This window comes from Phyllosticta citriasiana (genome assembly GCF_038021145.1).
Source record: "Phyllosticta citriasiana strain CBS 120426 chromosome Unknown IWZ02scaffold_6, whole genome shotgun sequence".
Classification (NCBI taxonomy): Eukaryota; Fungi; Ascomycota; class Dothideomycetes; order Botryosphaeriales; family Phyllostictaceae; genus Phyllosticta; species Phyllosticta citriasiana.
In genome coordinates, this window is record NW_027117283.1 from 1,875,493 (window position 1) to 1,892,960 (window position 17,468).

The window sequence follows — 17,468 nt, forward strand, 5'->3', positions numbered from 1 at the left end:
AACACCTAAGTACCGCCAAGGAAACACCCGGCCAACCAGCGGGGGCGGAGGGTCCGCCATCAAACAAGGGCGTGACGGACCAGCGCGTGAGAATTTCGTCAATCCAGGCTAGCCTCGCCTGTTCCTCACCACCTCAACGGCCCTAAGCTGCGTATAACGACCTGGAGTGCCGCGCCTCTAGTTCGGCTGGTCCTTGGAATTGATTCGAACGGCATGTCCCCGTTGGCGGCTCAGCGGCAACTGGCATTATCCCTACGACCCTGCTGATTTCTGCACGTCCCAGCCCCTTGCGGCGGACGCTTCATCAGTTTCGGGATACGATCGTAGCGAACCGCGCCTCATAAACATGATCGAGATGAAATTTCCTGCCGAAAAGGCGGCTAGAACGTCCAGCAACACGGCTGACTAGACAGGGAAGCGTACGAAATGGCTACCAAGTACGTCCTGGCAACATCAATCCGGTTGTTACGTGAGCCAAGCCTTGAACAAGTCAAATATGATTGCCTGCCTACCTCTTCGACTTTACCATGGCAGAATCATAAATGTTCCCGATCGGTAATCATGGCATCGGATCAACCACCGCAGCTTCCAATTTACTACGGCGAACGAACAGCAGATGGCCGTATCATCAAGCGACCATCAACAGATCCAGAGACGTCAGAACCCTTAGGGTCACCACCTGCACGGACAAGCGCAGAGCAGCAGTTCCCTACAGCAGGACCAACAATCCGAGATACTCAAATCCCCGACGTGGAAACTGCCTCCGACGTTTTCAACCAAGGACCACGGCAACCGCCTTCAGCAGTTCAACGTTGGGGAACAGTCGGCGAAGGACGCGCTGTGGATAGCAGATCCTGGCGCAATACGGCTGCAAGTCGGCGGCGTTTGAATGACGAGTACTACCTGGGCGAGTTCAGTAGTCGACCATACGTTGAGTACGACGACGAAGTGCCGCTGCGCCGCGCAGGGTCACGGTCGTATGCCACGCTCAAGGAGTCGCGCAGTGGGCCACTGATGTACCGCGGCGGTAGCCTTGCGGACAGGACGCGCATGGGTGACGGACCTCCACCTTCTCGGCCCATCACAGCGCGAATCTATTCTGAAGACGACGACCCCTATCGAGCAGACGGGGGCGGAAGGGGGCCGCCAGACGACATGATGCGCCTGCCCATGATGTGGTGGATGAACTCGTCAGCCAAGAATCGCAAGTCTCACCATCGTTACGATCAACGTGAAGTTTCTTACGCACATGCTGACCACTCTGCCGCAGATTTCGTAGCCTGCTTAGGCGAGTTCATCGGCACCTTTTTGTTTCTTTTCTTCGCCTTTGCCGGGGCTACAACAGCCAGCCTTGCAAATCCTAAGGATCCGACCACGGGCGACCCGATAGCTTTCAACCCTGCAGTGTACATTTACATTGCATTCGTATTTGGCTTTTCATTGCTAGTTAACGCATGGATCTTTTATCGCATCTCGGGTAGTCTATTCAACCCTGCCGTACGTTTCCCCATTATTTCGGACCTCCAAGCTTTCATGGATGCTGTAAGATGGTTGGGACAAATTGCTCACGCTCGACTTGACAGATAACACTTGGCATGGTGCTTGTTCGCGCGCTAACAGTAACGCGCGGGATTCTTGTCGCTGTTGCACAGTTGCTCGGCGGCATCTTCGCTGCGTTCATGGTGTCCGTCTTGTATCCGGGAGACTTCAACGTGCGCACAACACTCGCTTCCAACACGTCGACGGCACGGGGCGTCTTCATCGAAGCAGTCGGGACGTCTCTCCTCGTCTTCACCGTCTTTATGCTGGCCAAAGAAAAGCACAAGGCCACCTATGTCGCTCCCGTTGGCATTGGTCTGGCTCTCTTCACCATCCACTTGGCCACCGTATACTACACAGGCAGTAGCGTGAACCCAGCCCGCAGCTTCGGACCCTGCGTCGTCAACGGGAAATTCGACTCGGAGCACTGGATTTACTGGGTCGGTCCGGCGCTCGGTGCCCTGTTAGCCTACCTCTTCTTCACCTTCCTTAAGATGCTTGAGTACGAGACGGCGAATCCGGGCCAGGACGCCGCATACGACGACGAGGCCAAGGAGACAGCAGACCTGCTCAAGGAGAAGCGCAGCATGGGCAGCATGCGCGTGCGCCAGCGCTTCGACTCGCTCAAGGGTGGTGGAAGCGGCCGCGACGCCGGTACCATGGCTGGCACCGCGCCCACCGTCACCAGCGAGCAGCAGTTTACTACCAAATACCCTGAATGACTCGCGGCGCGCGTGCTGGGGCGACGCGGAGGCGGCAATCAGGGCGAGAGGGAGGCAGGGGATATCGACTTTGACAGCGAGTTAGCGGTGCACGGCAGCGCCGAGGTCGTCGAGCTGCGGCAGCAGCAGCAGCAGCGCGGCGGTCGCGAAGGTGGAATGAATCCGTCGCCCGAGAATGAGGTTTTCGAGGAGGGGTATGAGACGGCTGAGGAGGACCGTGAAGGTGGTGGTGGTTTACGGGCGAGGAGAAGAGCTTCAGCACGCGCCGGACAGCAGCGGGATTCGAAGCGGGAGAGCAGAAATAGTGCAAAGGTCCAGACTTACGAGGTGGTTGAGGTGGATGCTAAGGGCGTTGAGAAGCCGCAGCAGCAGCAGCAGCAGGAGGGGATTCAGGGGCCGAATCGCGGGTCGGTGGGCAAGGCGTTTTAGACACGGTCTGTCAGTCAGTCTGCGCTGTTCAGTTATCGCGGAACCATTGTCTTGCGTTGAGTGTGTATGATCGGTGGCTTGTATTCTCTTCAAAGCAGCATAATTTTTGCGGTGTGTAGCTCCTCTGCGCTCCTGCGATTTATTCGTGAAAGGTTTTCATCTTTATGTCTACGTTTTAAGCTGCTTGAGTACTTCTGGCAGCTTGAGGAGGAGGAGGAGGAGGAGGAGGAGGAGGAGGTACATAGACGGTAATCAGCATTCCAATTCCATCCATGTACAATACAACAACCACCCAGAAAAGTCGTGATTCTCTCCTGCGCTCTCGACCCGATTCATGGGCCAGCGGCATCAAAATAAGCGTTGACGGTGAAGAATTAAGCTTCCTTGTATGCACTTTTACGTGTAACCAACGACCATCAAACGAAAGGACCAGCCACCTTGACCGCACATCCGCGTGCGACCCGCTGCTATTATTTCCTGAGCCTAAACGCTCGCATTATCTTCCAACCGCCCCCCCCCCCCCCCCCCCCCATCATGATCCCCCACAAACGCAGTTGCGCAAGATGACTGCCGTCGCTGGCCCGTCCGACCTCTCTCCCGACGAGCAGCATTCCGTTCCTACGAGCGAGCGCAGAATGCAAAGCCACCAGCCAGGCCGTTCGTATCGAAACGACTCGACTCCCTACATGCGCTACGGCGGCACCGTAACGTCTCGCGCTGCGGGCGAGCGTAGCGAGTTCTGAGGAGGAGGAGGAGGAGGAGGAGGAGGAGGAGGAGGAGGAGGAAGGAAGGAAGTGGCTGGCTGGACAAGTTCAAGCTGGAAACGCCAACAGGAGGGAGAGGATTTCGGCGCATTGGCATGTTTCCAGAAACGAACATGCGCAGGGCAAGGAGCTGATCTACATCTATCATGCACTTGGGCGCAACTGTCGCCATGGGAGTACGTACGGTGGTGGTATAGGCTGGAGCAGATCATCGGTCGTCTCTGTGGTCAGCCGAGCAGATGCAAAGCAGGGTAACCTTAAAAGATTCCTGACAGGCATTCGTGGGGTCCACAGCGGCGGCGGCGGCGGCGGCGGCGGCGGCTGCGGCAGGGCGCAAGGCTGGCCGGGGAAAGATTAGCAAGGGCCAAGAAAGGCAAAAAACGGTCGGCGCTCGGAGGCTGAATGGTGTGGACAAAGAGGGCAAGGTTGCGCCAGCGCAGCGGGCTCCGCCTCCTTGGTTGCTTGCTTGGTTGCTTGCTTGGTTGCTTGCTGATCACCATCCAGCGGCGAGTCGGAATCCGTGGGAATGTTTCCCTGCTTCTAGAAAGCGGATGCAATGGATCAAGAATGCCCGCGTAGACTGCATGCTGTGCGCGCTGTTAGGTTGGTTGTTGTCATTGCTACCGGCAGGTACCTCTGTGGTTTCCTGCTGGTCGACGTCGACTAGCAACCAACCGTGTAGGCGCCACTACCTAGGTACTCTTGGGTTGGTTGTCTTCCAACACAGACGTCATGCCTCGCCCGCTCCTCCGGTGATCGCACATGCGCTTGAGGTGGAGACGGAGCCAAGGCCGTACCAGAGAATCTACGAGTGCCTGGATTCCTTGCATTTGAGCTTTCCTCCAACAGCGGCAGCGGCATGAACGCTGACGGGTAGAGCAGATTGGGGGAACTCGCGTCTATGGGTATGCTTTGTGGACGCGGTTTCAGAGGCAATGGTGCTGCGGCGCGGCAGGGGTGATGGATGCTCCGTGGGCCCGCCCCTCTGGCTGTGAACGGTCGCTGGTGGCCGTGGGATGACGGTGCTGTCAAAGGTTCCAAGGCCATGTGAATGTGGGATTGGTGTTGGCTGTATGCGCTGGTCATTGTTTGGGACAGCCACTGGACGAACGAAGTGGAGAAGCATGTCGCGCTGATATTGGTGTTGGCATCAAGTTAGAGACCGCGTAGGAGTCAGAAATTTTCGTCTGCCTGAGATCATCATCAGATGAAAGTAATGGCCAACAGCCAACGTGAGCTGGTAGGCCAACAGTGACGGCGTGGAGTTGGGCAATTCGCTTGTGGTCATGTGGTAGGCGCTAGTGCACAGCTACATGGCGCAGTGGACGTGAGAGAGTGAGAAAGGGACTGATGTTCAAGTGTCGAGCCGAAATTCGGAGGCATGAGCGGTGAGGCTGAAGAGGAAAAGGCAAGGGACGGGACAGGGCTGAAAGTTGAGTGAAGAAGTCAGTGCAGCGGTGTGAGTGAGGTTGAAGTTGGATTCCCGTGGCCCCCCACCAGACAAACAAACCCCAGACCCACCAGAAATCGCCGACAGGATGCGGCTTTGCGGCAAAGTGGCCCTTCCAATAGTATCTCATTCTTCGCAACTGCGCCCCAACCAACCGCTGCTCGCTCGCTCTGTGTCTTTGTCGGCCATCTTGGATGGAAGGAATCCTCGTACCACCAGCCATAAATGCTGCTCGCCCCCCCTCCCAGCACTACAGCCAGCAGCCTTTGACATCATCCATCACCACTTCCAGCTTTTCCCCTTGCACAGCGTCATAGACCATCACCATTTCCATCTTAAAACCAGTCCTGTCTCACAACTCCGCAATCGGCTACAACGACTGCTTTCTAGCTCAGCTGCTTCTCCTCACACAACTCGCTGTGCTTTACCCGTAATATCATCCACTGCCATCGGCGCATGATCCACATCTCAACAATTCGCCTTCAAGCATCCCCGGCGCCACCCAAAGATGAAGTTCCTGACCAACTTCTGCGTCTTGGCCCTTGCCAGTGCCACAACCGTCTCTGCCGCTTCGATACCGCAATCCCCAGACGCCCTCGCTTTGCGCAACGAGGAATCCGCCCTATCCAACGTCCTGGGACCGCGCGCAGCCGATATCGTACACGAGAATGCGCTTGAGAAGCGCAAGGGAGGTGGAGGTCGTGGTGGAGGCGGCAGCAGCAGCAGTAGCAGCGGCGGCGGAGGTACGTGCTGAATGAGATGCGCGCGATTCCGCGCTGCAAACTCTTCCCAACCCTCCAAGCCCAAGACTGGCATCGCACGCGTCGCAAGAGTCTTTCGTTAACATTTCACAGGTCGCTCATCAGGAGGCTCCTCTTCCTCCGGCAGAACATCCAGCACCTCCAACGCTGGCGGTAGCACGCGGAGCGGGTCCGGAAGAGCACCAGCATACGGAGGAGGCGCATACTACGCCGGCGGCGCCGCAGTGCCATTCGCCGCCGGCTCACGCAGCAAGCTGGGCCTGGTGCCCTTCCTGCTGCCGCTGACGGCTCTCGCCTTCATCCCGCTGCTGGCGTGGGGTTGGGCGTCCGGCCTGGGCGGATACCAATACGCATACTCTCGGCCCTACGTCTTCCACAACCGCAGCAGCGACGCCAACTCGACGACCAACACGTCGCTGCCCGTCGTTTGCTACTGCCAGCAGTATACGACGTGTGGCTGCGATGATAATACCTCGCCGGCCTATTTTGACAGTATCATTGGTAATGGCAGCTACGCCGGCCTCAACAAGAGCATCGTCGACGTCGCGCGCGTCAACGGCTCCGACACCCTCATCCTCAATGGCGTCTTGCCCAACGGCACCACGGCCGCTGGCGGCAGCGACTCGGCGGCCGGCCGCGCACTCGGAAACGCCGTTGTCGGCGGCTGGTTCGGCTGGGCCCTGTACGGAGCACTAGTCGCTGGCGCTGTTGCCGTTGGGTTGTAGCAGATCTTTTTGCTTCGTTTCTTCTTTTTGTCAATTCTTGGTCTTTGGGAATAGATACCACCTCTCTTTGTTGGCAGGGTTTGGCAGGCAGTCATGCGTTGGCGGGATGGACGGATGGACAGACACACAGAGAGAGGGAGGGAGGCTTCGATTCAACATTAGCAGTTGGCGTTGTTGGCACTTTGGGATACACCTTTCGTTTTATGGGGCTGGCTTGAGCGGGCCTTGGGGCATCTTGCGTCTCACGCATCCGTTTGGAACGAACAGTCTGTCACGGTACGCACCAGTGTAAGTCTGTCGTAGTCGAAGTTGTGTAGTTTGATGCATCGATCAAGCAAAACAGCACGAGCGTGTTCTCGATGAAAGCTTTCCACTTTCCCCGGCGTTTCCAAGCCTAGACTCGGGAGCACAAAGGCTTGGGAGAGACGTCGAGTGTAAACAGCGCGCAGTGGGTATCGAAAGAAACAACACTTCCCCCCCGGATACAGTTGTAGTACTGGGATGACAGTTTCTAAACGCAATTGTCATGGCAGATGACAGCTCCCTAGGCGCAACTAGAGTAGCGAAGGAATGCTCCCTACACGGAGCCGCGTTGCCAGGAGCCATCACTTGTAATCAAACGTCGTATTTTCACCATATCATGCAAATAACGACTTTGACCATGTCCTTGACAGTGCTAGCCGTTCATGTTCTTGGTATCATGCGAAGCCTACCCACCAGATATTTAAACCCAACGTGATGAATCCCACGCAAAACGCCAACAGAAAGCAGAGCACGGCAGCGCATCAGTCCGCCCGTCTTTTTTTACTCGCGCTCGAGTCCCTCGTCTTGCCCGTCCCGTTGGCAGCCGTCTTCTTCTCGTCTCCGCTGCCTGCCTGCTCGGCGCCATTCATCCATTCCTTGCCCGCTCCAGGGCTACGCCGACGGTATTGCCCGGCGCCGACTTGCACCTCGTCGTCCTCCGAGTCGCTCTGGCCTATGTCCAGCACGATGGGCATTTGGAACTCTGCGGGCTCGAATTCGGCTCGCCCCGCTTCGATGGTGAGGACGTCCACGTCCTCGTCCTCGAGGTCCAGCCGCCTCTTGTGTAGTTCTTCCAGGGGCTGGATGTCGAATTCGTCTTCTCGCTCGACGTACTCTACGTTTTCTTCGACTTCTGCAAAGTCCGGGGCGAGCGCTGACCAGCGCTGGGGGATTTGTATCGACCACAGGTAGATGCGGCCAGATTCGAGGCCACCGGCGGCAAGAAAGGGGCGGTGCGGGTGCCATTCCACAACTGCGATTTCTTCTCTTGCCTCCAGAATCTTTGTCAAACTGCCCTGGCCCCGCTCCCAAATGTAAATGTCGTGATTCATGTACGTCGAGGCCGTCACGTATTCGCCCGTGGCACTGAAGCAGACATGGTTCCACGACAGCCTGTTTACCACGTCTTGGAACTTGTGTTCAATGTTCAAGGCCATACTGTCAAAGTCCAGCTTCGGGTCCGTTAGATCGGGAAGATGGAGTGTCCGAATGATGCGGTCGGCGCAATTGATGACCATATCTCGGCCAGACGCTGTGAGTCGAATAAAAATGACAAGACTATTGGAAAGGCGCGTCGAGTACCGTACATCGCAGGTCTTCGTGTGAATAATGTTCAGCCACCCTTTGTTGGTCCCTGATAGTATCAAGTCTCCGCTGCGTGTGAAGACGGTTACGGTGGTCGTCTGTTTTGCGTCTTGCGCGGTTTGCTTCTCGGTCGCGTTCTCTCGTTCCACTTGTGATCGTCTTGGCGCAGAGGGAAGGATGTGTTTCCTTGGGATCGTTTCGTCCGTCATGTCGACTAGCACGGGTTGGTCTTCGAAAATTGCGGCGACAAACATCAAGCTGAACAATTAGTCGTGGCACCAGAGGATTGGAAGTCGAGGTCCTCACTGGTTACGAGGGTGAAGCTCCGCAATGAATACTGGCGCGCCGAATCTCACGGTCCGTATTCGCCTCCCATCTTTTAGGTCCCATAGCACGCATCTCCAGTCCTGGGATGCGCTGAGCAGGTAGCGATCGTTGGCGGACCAGCTGAGGGACTGGACCTGGCGCGTATGGCCTGCGAGCTTGCGGGCAACGCCGTTGGTCTCGAGATCGAATATGACGACTATTCCATCGCCCTAGCGCGTTGTGAGTTGTTGATTTGGCGGCGGTGTCCCAAAGTGCATACCCTTCCAGAGGCAAGGTAGTCACCGCGGTGATTGAAGCGCATGCATGTCGAGTGACCGCTATCTGAATCATAGGGCCAAAAGTCAGCAAGGCAATACATGCAACAAGAGCATGGCTGAGTGCGTACGGAGCCTTCCTGCGGGCGTCTCGGGCGTGTCCTGCGCGAGTACGGCAGGATCAATCAGAGGGAGATTCATGGCGAGGGCGAGCGCTCGATGTGGGATGTGCGCGCGGTCAAAAGTGGCATTGTTGACCCCGAGTCTTAAAGATGGCGACCAGAAGGTGGTGGATGGACAATGGATGGTGCCGTGCAGCGTACCCCAACACGCAGGCAGCGGGCCGGACACAAAAGGCGGCACGCGTTGTTGGCCCGTGCGCACGTTCGCCCTTTGAACCTCAACTCTCTCCGTGTAGGACATTCGCCTCTGCATCCTACCTCCATCCACCCACCCACCACCTCTCCATCGCGAGCGTCTTGTCGGCAGTCTCGGTCCACTCTCCTGTCGACATCGCCACGCCCTACACGCTCCACCCGTGCTCGAATCGCGTCGGCAGCCCCGTCCACCGCTGCAGGTTCGCACATCTCTTACCTTCGCCGCCGTGCGGCCAGCGCGCCCAGCGCCTCGAACCCCATCTGCGCTCGCCCGCCCGGCGACATCTTCCGCCTACGATACCACGCCGATTCCCTCATTTCGATAGACCAGGAGACGATTCACGCGAGGAACGATTGACCAGCCCGTCGGAGACGCAGTGACTTTGGCGTCATACCACTGCCCGGATAGACAGACCGTCGCAAAAGTTTCACCTGCCCAATTTTGAACTCAAAAACACCACCATCATGTCGAACCTCCACTTTGCGTCGTCGAGCGCGCCGCTCAAGAGCATCCAGGAAATCCAATTTGGACTCATGGCGCCTGATGAGATTCAAAACATGAGCGTTGCTCACATCATCTACCCTGAGACCATGGTACTTCTTCAGCGTGTCCTCAACCTTTGCGTTCTGGATGTTGCTGACGCGCGCGTGTAGGATGAGCAAAAGCAACGGCCTCGCGAGGGTGGCTTGAACGATCCCAAGCTCGGCTCCATCGACCGTGGCATGCACTGTGCCTCTTGCGGTGAGAACATGCAAGAGTGTCCTGGTCACTTTGGCCACATCGAGCTGGTCACCCCAGTGTTTCACGTCGGTATGTTGTCTCTGACTCGTCATGTCGGCATCTGTGGTGCTAACAAGCTTAGGCTTCATCAACAAGATCAAGAAGCTCCTGGAGTGCGTTTGTCACAACTGTGGCAAAATCCTTGCAGATGAGGTTAGTCACCCGCATGGGGTGGCTGTTCTGTGAGCAGGGCAGTGCTGACAAAGGCTCAGAGCGATCAACATTTCAAGGATGCGTTGCGCTTGCGTGACCCCAAGAAGCGTTTCGAGGCCATCTGGAAAGTCTGCAAGCCGAAGCTCTCATGTCAAGTAGATTCTCCGAGCGAAGACGGAGACCCGAAGAAGGCACCCAAGGTTCAGCATGGCGGCTGCGGAAACCGCCAACCCGAGATTCGCAAGGACGGATTGAAGCTCATGGGCACATGGAAGCCTCAGAAGAATGAGGAGGAGGAAGAAGGCCGCCAGCCGGAGAAGAGACCCATCAAGCCCCAGGATGCCATGAACATCTTCAAGCTCATCAGCGACGAGGCGCTTTCTGTTCTGGGATTGAACGTCGAATTCGCACGCCCAGAATGGATGATCCTCAGTGTCCTTCCGGTCCCTCCGCCCCCGGTGCGGCCCAGTATCTCGGTAGACGGAACTGGCCAAGGCATGCGTGGCGAGGACGACTTGACCTACAAGCTCGCGGATATCGTTCGTTCCAATGGCCAGATCAAATCATCTATTGAGAATGGCGCCGCACAACACGTGCTGAACGATTACGAAGACCTTTTGCAATGGCACGTTGCGACATATCTGGACAACGACATTGCAGGGCAACCGAAAGCCCAGCAAAAATCCGGCAGACCTCTCAAGACTTTGCGTGGGCGTTTGAAAGGAAAAGATGGCCGTCTGCGTGGCAACTTGATGGGCAAGCGTGTCGACTTTTCGGCACGTACCGTCATTACGGGAGATCCCAACCTTTCTTTGGACGAAGTCGGTGTTCCGCGCAGTATTGCGCGCACTCTTTCGTACCCGGAGACTGTGACGCCGTACAACATTGCCAAGCTCCACCAGCTCGTCAAGAATGGACCCGACGAGCACCCTGGTGCCAAGTACATCATCCGCGATGATGGATCTCGCATTGACTTGCGCCACCACAAGCGTGCCGGCGAGATTCAGCTTGCCTACGGTTGGAAGGTCGAGCGTCACATCGTGGACGGCGACTTCATCATCTTCAACCGTCAGCCTTCGCTGCACAAGGAGTCCATGATGGGTCACCGCGTTCGCGTGATGCCGTACTCCACCTTCCGCCTCAACCTTTCGGTTACCTCTCCTTACAACGCCGACTTCGACGGCGACGAAATGAACTTGCACGTCCCTCAATCAGAAGAAACTCGTGCCGAAATCATGAACCTTTGCATGGTTCCTCTCAACATTGTCTCCCCGCAACGAAACGGTCCTCTCATGGGAATTGTCCAAGACACTCTCTGCGGTATCTACAAGATTTGCAACCGAGATGTGTTCCTGAGCAAGGACCAGGTCATGAACATTCTCATGTGGGTTCCGGACTGGGATGGTGTCATTCCGCAGCCTGCTATTGTCAAGCCTCGCCCCCGCTGGACTGGCAAGCAAATCATAAGCTTGGCGCTTCCAGAGATAAACTTGGTCAAGCCGGCTAAGAGCCACGCACCGATCGATGACAGCGGTGTTGTTGTTATTGGTGGCGAGCTGATGTATGGACTCTTCAGCAAGAAGATCGTTGGCGCTAGCAGCGGTGGCATTATCCATACTATCTACAACGAAAAGGGTTGGGAGACGGCCGTCAACTTTTTCAATGCTGCTCAAAGAATCGTTAACTACTGGTTGCTGCAGACGGGCTTCAGTATCGGTATCGGCGACACAATCCCCGACGCGGTCACGACCGACCACATTCAAGACGCAATCAACAAGCAAAAGGAGGAGGTCGAGGCAGTCACTCTTCTGGCAACTCAAGACAAGCTGGATCCTTTGCCTGGTATGACCAAGCGTGAGACTTTCGAAAGCAAGGTTTCCGTCTTTTTGAACAAGGCCCGTGACGACGCTGGTGCCGTCACTGCACAGAGTGTCAACACTTGCAACAACGCGATTGCAATGGCCAACTCCGGTTCCAAGGGTTCGACAATCAACATTTCGCAAATGACGGCTTTGGTCGGACAGCAGTCAGTCGAAGGCAAGCGCATTCCGTTCGGATTCAAGTACCGCACCCTGCCACACTTCACCAAGGATGATTACTCGCCTGCTGCGCGTGGCTTTGTCCAAAACTCTTACCTGCGCGGACTGACTCCCACGGAGTTCTTTTTCCACGCCATGGCTGGCCGTGAGGGTCTGATTGATACTGCTGTCAAGACGGCTGAGACGGGCTACATTCAGCGCCGTTTGGTCAAGGCACTGGAAGACGTCATGACCAAGTACGACGGCACCGTGCGCAACTCCCTTGGCGACATTGTACAATTCGTCTACGGAGAGGACGGTCTTGACGGAATTGCCATTGAGAAGCAAGCGTGCGACTTTGTTGCGTGCTCTGATGCACAATTTGAACGTCGATTCTTCATCAACGTCATGGACCCATCCACATCGCTTTCAAGCGATGTCTTGGAGCAGGCTGATGCCATTGCTGGTGACGTCGAGGTTCAGCGTCTGCTTGATGAGGAATACGCACAGCTCGAGACAGACCGAAAATTTGTGCGCACCGTCACCAATGAAGCTGACGATCAGCGCCAACTGCCACTGAACATTTCTCGTATCATCGAGACAGCAAAGAGCAAGTTCAGGATCAAGGATGGCTCGCGCAGCGATTTGCACCCCTCGGAAGTCATTCCCAAGGTTCGGGAGGTTCTTGACCGTTTGATCATTGTTCGCGGCGAGGACGACCTTTCTCAGGAAGCCCAGGAGAACGCCACCCTTCTTTTTAAGGCTCAGATTCGCTCCAAGCTGGCCTTCAAGCGTGTCGTGCGCGAGTATTCTCTGAACAAGCTGGCCTTTGAGAACGTCCTCGGTGACCTGGAGAACCGCTTTAACAGAGCCATTGTGAGCCCCGGCGAGATGGTCGGTGTCCTGGCTGCACAGTCTATTGGTGAACCCGCTACCCAGATGACGCTCAACACGTTCCACTTTGCTGGTGTCTCTTCAAAGAACGTCACCTTGGGTGTCCCTCGTCTGAAGGAAATTCTCAACGTGGCCAAGAACATCAAGACCCCTTCGATGAAGGTGTTCACCCAGTCTCCCCTTGAGATGGACGACGATTCCAAGCAGAAGGAGGCGAAGCTGCTTCGTAGCCGTATCGAGCACACAACCCTTCGATCGGTCACAGAGTGTGTCGAGATATACTACGACCCAGACATTCAGTCGACTGTCATTGAGGCTGATCAGGACATGGTTGAGTCCTACTTCATCATTCCCGATGACTCGGCCGATGACATTGACAACCAGTCCAAGTGGCTTATGCGTGTCGTCCTCAACCGTGGTCGGCTGCTGGACAAGGGCCTCACCGTCCCCGAGGTCGCGAGCAGAATCAAGGAAGAGTATCACCGGAACTTGGCCGTCATTTTCTCTGATAACAACGCTGAAGAGCTTGTCATTCGCGTCCGTCTCATCAAGTCAGAGGGCAAGGATGACGAATCAGAGGAACAGGATGAGGCGCTGCTCAAGATGCTTGAGTCGAGGCTTCTTGACGACCTCTCTCTTCGTGGCGTCCCGGGCATCGAGCGTGCCTTCATCAACCACGGCCAGAGGCAGACCGTCAAGGAGGATGGTGCTCTTGCATGGGAGAAGAACAACGAGTGCATGGAGTGGTTTCTCGAAACCACCGGCACTGCACTCTCTCGCGTGCTTCCTGTTGATGGTGTCGACGCTTCTCGAACGTACTCCAACAACTTTTTCGAGATTATACAGGTCTTTGGCATCGAAGCCACGAGGGCAGCTTTGCTCAAAGAGTTGACCCAAGTCTTGGCGTTTGATGGTTCGTACGTCAACCACCGTCACTTGGCACTCCTGGTCGATGTCATGACCTCCAGAGGTATGATCATGGCTGTCACTCGCCACGGTATCAACCGAGCGGATACTGGTGCTCTCATGCGCTGTTCGTTCGAAGAAACCGTCGAAATCCTTCTCGAGGCTGCGGCTTGTGGTGAGCTTGACGACTGTCGGGGTGTCTCTGAAAACATCATGCTCGGTCAGCTTGCTCCTGCAGGCACTGGAGAGATGGACGTCTTCGTGGACAGGAACATGCTCAACACTTGCACGTCAGACAACTCTCGGTTTGGTCTTATGCCCGGCATGGCCGCCGCTGCTAGCTATGTCGATGCTGGCGCTGCCACGCCTTATGACCTGGGATCGCCATCGCACGAGGCCAACTATGCTGGCCCAGACTACGGTGCCTCCTTCTCGCCCATGGTCCAGGCAGGCCAAGATGACAGCGGTGGCTTTACGCAGTACGGACCGTCCTTCGAAGGTGGCTTCAGTCCGTACGCGGGTGGTCGCAGTCCTGGCTACGTGCCTACCAGTCCTTTCAGTGGCACCAGCCCAACATCGCCTGGCTACTCCCCGACGTCACCCGGCTATTCGCCTACTTCGCCTGGTATGGCTCTCACAAGCCCCCGATTCGGTCCAACGTCTCCAGGATTCTCTCCGACCAGTCCAGCGTATTCTCCCACGTCGCCTGGCTACTCGCCGACCTCGCCCGCGTACGGTGCGTCTCCCACCTCGCCAAGCTATTCTCCTACTTCGCCTTCGTACTCGCCAACCTCCCCCACCTCTCCGACTTCACCGGCGTACTCCCCCACGTCGCCAAGTTACAGCCCAACCTCGCCGGCGCATGCTACCTCGCCTAAGTACAGCCCCACGTCGCCGGCTTACTCGCCAACGTCACCCATGTACTCGCCTACGAGCCCGCAATTTGGTAGTGGCAGTGACAGGCGCTCACCGACATCGCCAATGTCGTACAGTCCGACAAGCCCCGTCTACAGTCCTACCAGCCCAGCTCAGGACCAGTACTCACCGACGAGCCCAAGGTTCTCGCCCACCAGCCCGGCGAACGCGCCTTACAGCGCCACATCTCCTAAGTACAGCCCAACGAGCCCGAAGTATAGCCCTACGTAAGTAAGTTTTGAGTGATTAAAATGTGGCCAAATCGCTAACAAGCTACTAGGTCTCCTCGACAGGACTAAGCTTCACGGCTCTCTGCGAGTGTGCCCTTGATTGGATCGACCTCGCATTTTCTTCCTCCTTGGCATGTTTTATTATGCGCACAATTGCATGAAAAGTGGCTTCCTTGACTGGGAAGTTTTTGATAGTGGTCAGGTTCGTGGTTATTCAGAGACCGTCCATAATATTCCTTGCGACGGAGTTGAGGTGTTTGGGGACGGATCTCTGCTTTGGGTGCTCTTTCAAATATTCCCTTTCTTCAAACCGAGTGCTTTTCACGTTGCATGATGCCTGGCGTCGCCCAGTCTAAATTGAAAAGATTCCCACAGGGGCACGGTGGATGAGCGGCTCTGAATTTGTTGTCGGTAAATACGGTTATCGAGCGTCATTGAGAGGCCGAATGATCTGACGGAGATGGATGGAATTCCGAGTGGTCGAGAGATAGAAAGCCGCTAAAACTGATAGCCTCGAGACACCAAATTTGAGCTTTGACGCTCAAATGGTGGATCTTGAGGGCGAAAATCAGAAAAGACTTTGGTCACCAAAAACTTGTCATGACTGGGATTGATGTCTTGCCCGTGATGTGTGAACGAGTTGGCTGCTGGCGTAGCTCGGGCCTGAGTCAAAGCTTGGACGGCCACGACAAAAACTTGCAACCACATCGCTAACCTACAAAAATATACATCCACGCTGCCACCATGGCGAATTCAAAGTACAAAATCTGCTCTTATTGGTAGGACCATAAGCTCATAAACCTCACAGATATGAATATGTCAAGGCTTTTGAGCGATGCCAGCCAGATATTCTCTTGCCAAACACGTGGATCGTGATCCGCATCGATGGCCGCGGCTTCCACAAGTGAGCTTATCCGAACCTCATCTCATCAACAGCACAACCCACAACGCTGCAATTCCTCTGTGGCCCTGTTCATACCGCGCTTCTCATTGAGAATGATCCACATCAAACAAGCTCCGTCGCAAGAAATGGCCCTACTGACCATGTCCTCTTCGCATTCAGGCTGACAGCCAAACACGACTTCTCCAAGCCCAACGACCGGCGCGCGCTGGATCTGATGAATGAAGCGGGCGTGGGCGTCATGCGCGAGCTACCAGACCTGATATTGGCCTACGGTATCAGCGATGAGTATAGCTTCGTGTTTCACAAGGACTGTAACTTGTTTGAGCGACGCGCCGCTAAGCTCGTGACGACGGTCGCGACGACGTTTACATCGTACTATATTCATCTTTGGTCCAAGCATTTTCCGGACAAGGAGCTGACGCCGCCGATGCCGAGTTTTGACGGGAGAGCCGTCATGTATCCGAGCGTTGGCAATCTGAGAGATTACGTTAGTTGGAGGCAGGTAGATTGTACGTTGGTCTTTGTTTCTTTCTCTTCGTCCATTTTCTACTTCCTCTTCTCACCGAGAGAGAACATGGCATACAATTTTCCAAGCCCCTGACTCCTTTCAGGCCACATCAACAACCTATACAACACCACGTTCTGGGCTCTCATCAACCAGGGCGGCATGTCTGCCACAGCTGCCGAGCAGCGCCTTGCCGGCACCATCAGCGCCGATAAACATGAAATCCTGTTTAAACAGTTCGGAATCAACTACAACAATGAGCACGACCTTTATAAGAAGGGCACCGTGCTGTACCGCGACTACGACCTCGAAGGGTCAAATCCTTCTTCCGCCACCGCAGAAACATCATCTTCTTCGGGTGTCGCTGCCGAGGGTTCAGCTGACTCAATCAAAGCTCAACTCGCGCCCTGCATGGCTTCTGCAGATGCAGCGATCGCGGTCATTTCGAAGACGCAAGCGGAAAAGGAGAAAAAAAGGAGAGCCAAGGTTGGCGTCAAGGTTGAGCACGTGGATGTCATCAAAGATGACTTTTGGCAGCGGAGACCGTGGATCTTGTCTGGGAGAGCCGGGAAGTTGAAAGAGGAGGTATCAAAGGCAAAAAGGGGAACAGCTGAATGATTCCTTTCCTAGCGGATCCATTTCGCATGCATCATGGCCTCAATAGGTGAGTAGGATTGAACATTACGGAGCTATTGCAAAATTTGAACAGCACCAGTCCTGATCGCACATGCCCACATCCGCCAACTCATGCCCCATGGTGCATACAGCGTTCGTTTCGCTGCCTTGAGCCACTGACATGCCGCATCAAACGGGCCTGAGGACGCACCTGGGACAGTAGCCAACTTGATAGTTGAGCTCTCCCGGAGTGGGCCGACGGCATTTCTTCTCGCAGTACCTTCTGATGTACGTCTTGCTGTGGCCACACGAGGTCCACACAAGCGTATTGTACACACACATGTTGGCTGGTTTACTGCGTTCTCGCTGGCGATGAGGGTAGACAGCCTTCACGGATTTGATAAATAGGTCTTTCGTAAATGTTGTTTAAGTGTGGAATGCAGTCGAAGCGGTTATGAATGGAGGGTGGTTGATAGAGGGAGATGTTTCTCTTCAGCGGCACTGATGGGGTTTTTATGCTGCCAGAACACAGCAGGATCTGCATTTGCGACACGCAGATGCCATGGAATCCACAGAGCTCTGTCGATCTAC

The 17,468-nt window shown here is 55.6% G+C and overlaps 6 protein-coding genes across 6 annotated transcripts; 5 read left to right on the plus strand and 1 right to left on the minus strand.

Annotated features, from left to right (window-relative positions):
- Nucleotides 1–286: 286 nt before the first annotated feature.
- IWZ02DRAFT_265418 (aquaporin-like protein) lies at nucleotides 287–2,509 on the plus strand. Its single transcript, XM_066763408.1, has 3 exons — nucleotides 287–1,204; nucleotides 1,271–1,497; nucleotides 1,584–2,509. Exons 1-3 carry the CDS (start codon nucleotides 427–429, stop codon nucleotides 2,259–2,261), a joined length of 1,683 nt encoding a protein of 560 aa, XP_066623364.1. The 5' UTR covers nucleotides 287–426; the 3' UTR covers nucleotides 2,262–2,509.
- On the plus strand, nucleotides 2,510–3,965 carry IWZ02DRAFT_265419 (uncharacterized protein). Its single transcript, XM_066763409.1, has 2 exons — nucleotides 2,510–2,927; nucleotides 3,447–3,965. Exons 1-2 carry the CDS (start codon nucleotides 2,757–2,759, stop codon nucleotides 3,810–3,812), a joined length of 537 nt encoding a protein of 178 aa, XP_066623365.1. The 5' UTR covers nucleotides 2,510–2,756; the 3' UTR covers nucleotides 3,813–3,965.
- A 1,349-nt stretch (nucleotides 3,966–5,314) lies between these two features.
- IWZ02DRAFT_265422 (uncharacterized protein) lies at nucleotides 5,315–6,436 on the plus strand. Its single transcript, XM_066763410.1, has 2 exons — nucleotides 5,315–5,647; nucleotides 5,759–6,436. The coding sequence occupies exons 1-2, from the start codon at nucleotides 5,413–5,415 to the stop codon at nucleotides 6,388–6,390; spliced, it is 867 nt and encodes a 288-aa protein (XP_066623366.1). The 5' UTR covers nucleotides 5,315–5,412; the 3' UTR covers nucleotides 6,391–6,436.
- Nucleotides 6,437–7,036: 600 nt separating this feature from the next.
- Nucleotides 7,037–8,892, minus strand: IWZ02DRAFT_265396 (WD40-repeat-containing domain protein). The gene is made up of 4 exons (XM_066763407.1): nucleotides 8,711–8,892; nucleotides 8,585–8,646; nucleotides 8,305–8,534; nucleotides 7,037–8,256 (listed from the first exon to the last, which is right to left on the minus strand). Exons 1-4 carry the CDS (start codon nucleotides 8,778–8,780, stop codon nucleotides 7,176–7,178), a joined length of 1,443 nt encoding a protein of 480 aa, XP_066623367.1. The 5' UTR covers nucleotides 8,781–8,892; the 3' UTR covers nucleotides 7,037–7,175.
- A 402-nt stretch (nucleotides 8,893–9,294) lies between these two features.
- Nucleotides 9,295–14,868, plus strand: IWZ02DRAFT_265499 (DNA-directed RNA polymerase II subunit RPB1). Its single transcript, XM_066763411.1, has 4 exons — nucleotides 9,295–9,550; nucleotides 9,611–9,767; nucleotides 9,820–9,890; nucleotides 9,950–14,868. The coding sequence occupies exons 1-4, from the start codon at nucleotides 9,422–9,424 to the stop codon at nucleotides 14,852–14,854; spliced, it is 5,262 nt and encodes a 1,753-aa protein (XP_066623368.1). The 5' UTR covers nucleotides 9,295–9,421; the 3' UTR covers nucleotides 14,855–14,868.
- Nucleotides 14,869–15,597: 729 nt separating this feature from the next.
- Nucleotides 15,598–16,880, plus strand: IWZ02DRAFT_490545 (Thg1 C terminal domain-containing protein; the record flags this gene model as incomplete). The annotated part of the gene is made up of 4 exons (XM_066769669.1): nucleotides 15,598–15,611; nucleotides 15,662–15,757; nucleotides 15,917–16,266; nucleotides 16,369–16,880. The coding sequence occupies 4 exons, from the start codon at nucleotides 15,598–15,600 to the stop codon at nucleotides 16,878–16,880; spliced, it is 972 nt and encodes a 323-aa protein (XP_066623369.1).
- Nucleotides 16,881–17,468: the final 588 nt, after the last annotated feature.

Bases quoted from the DNA above. Each gene is read 5' to 3' on its own strand.
- IWZ02DRAFT_265418 (XM_066763408.1), top strand. From the start codon at position 427: ATGGCTACCAAGTACGTCCTGGCAACATCAATCCGGTTGTTACGTGAG. The intron at 1,205-1,270 runs GCAAGTCTCACC...ACTCTGCCGCAG, and splicing joins GAACTCGTCAGCCAAGAATC to ATTTCGTAGCCTGCTTAGGC. The intron at 1,498-1,583 runs GTACGTTTCCCC...TCGACTTGACAG, and splicing joins GTAGTCTATTCAACCCTGCC to ATAACACTTGGCATGGTGCT.
- IWZ02DRAFT_265419 (XM_066763409.1), top strand. From the start codon at position 2,757: ATGATCGGTGGCTTGTATTCTCTTCAAAGCAGCATAATTTTTGCGGTG. The intron at 2,928-3,446 runs GTACATAGACGG...GAGGAGGAGGAG, and splicing joins AGGAGGAGGAGGAGGAGGAG to GAGGAGGAGGAGGAGGAGGA.
- IWZ02DRAFT_265422 (XM_066763410.1), top strand. From the start codon at position 5,413: ATGAAGTTCCTGACCAACTTCTGCGTCTTGGCCCTTGCCAGTGCCACA. The intron at 5,648-5,758 runs GTACGTGCTGAA...AACATTTCACAG, and splicing joins CAGTAGCAGCGGCGGCGGAG to GTCGCTCATCAGGAGGCTCC.
- IWZ02DRAFT_265396 (XM_066763407.1), bottom strand. From the start codon at position 8,780: ATGAATCTCCCTCTGATTGATCCTGCCGTACTCGCGCAGGACACGCCC. The intron at 8,647-8,710 runs GTACGCACTCAG...CCTATGATTCAG, and splicing joins GACGCCCGCAGGAAGGCTCC to ATAGCGGTCACTCGACATGC. The intron at 8,535-8,584 runs GTATGCACTTTG...ACAACGCGCTAG, and splicing joins ACTACCTTGCCTCTGGAAGG to GGCGATGGAATAGTCGTCAT.
- IWZ02DRAFT_265499 (XM_066763411.1), top strand. From the start codon at position 9,422: ATGTCGAACCTCCACTTTGCGTCGTCGAGCGCGCCGCTCAAGAGCATC. The intron at 9,768-9,819 runs GTATGTTGTCTC...TAACAAGCTTAG, and splicing joins CACCCCAGTGTTTCACGTCG to GCTTCATCAACAAGATCAAG. The intron at 9,891-9,949 runs GTTAGTCACCCG...ACAAAGGCTCAG, and splicing joins GCAAAATCCTTGCAGATGAG to AGCGATCAACATTTCAAGGA.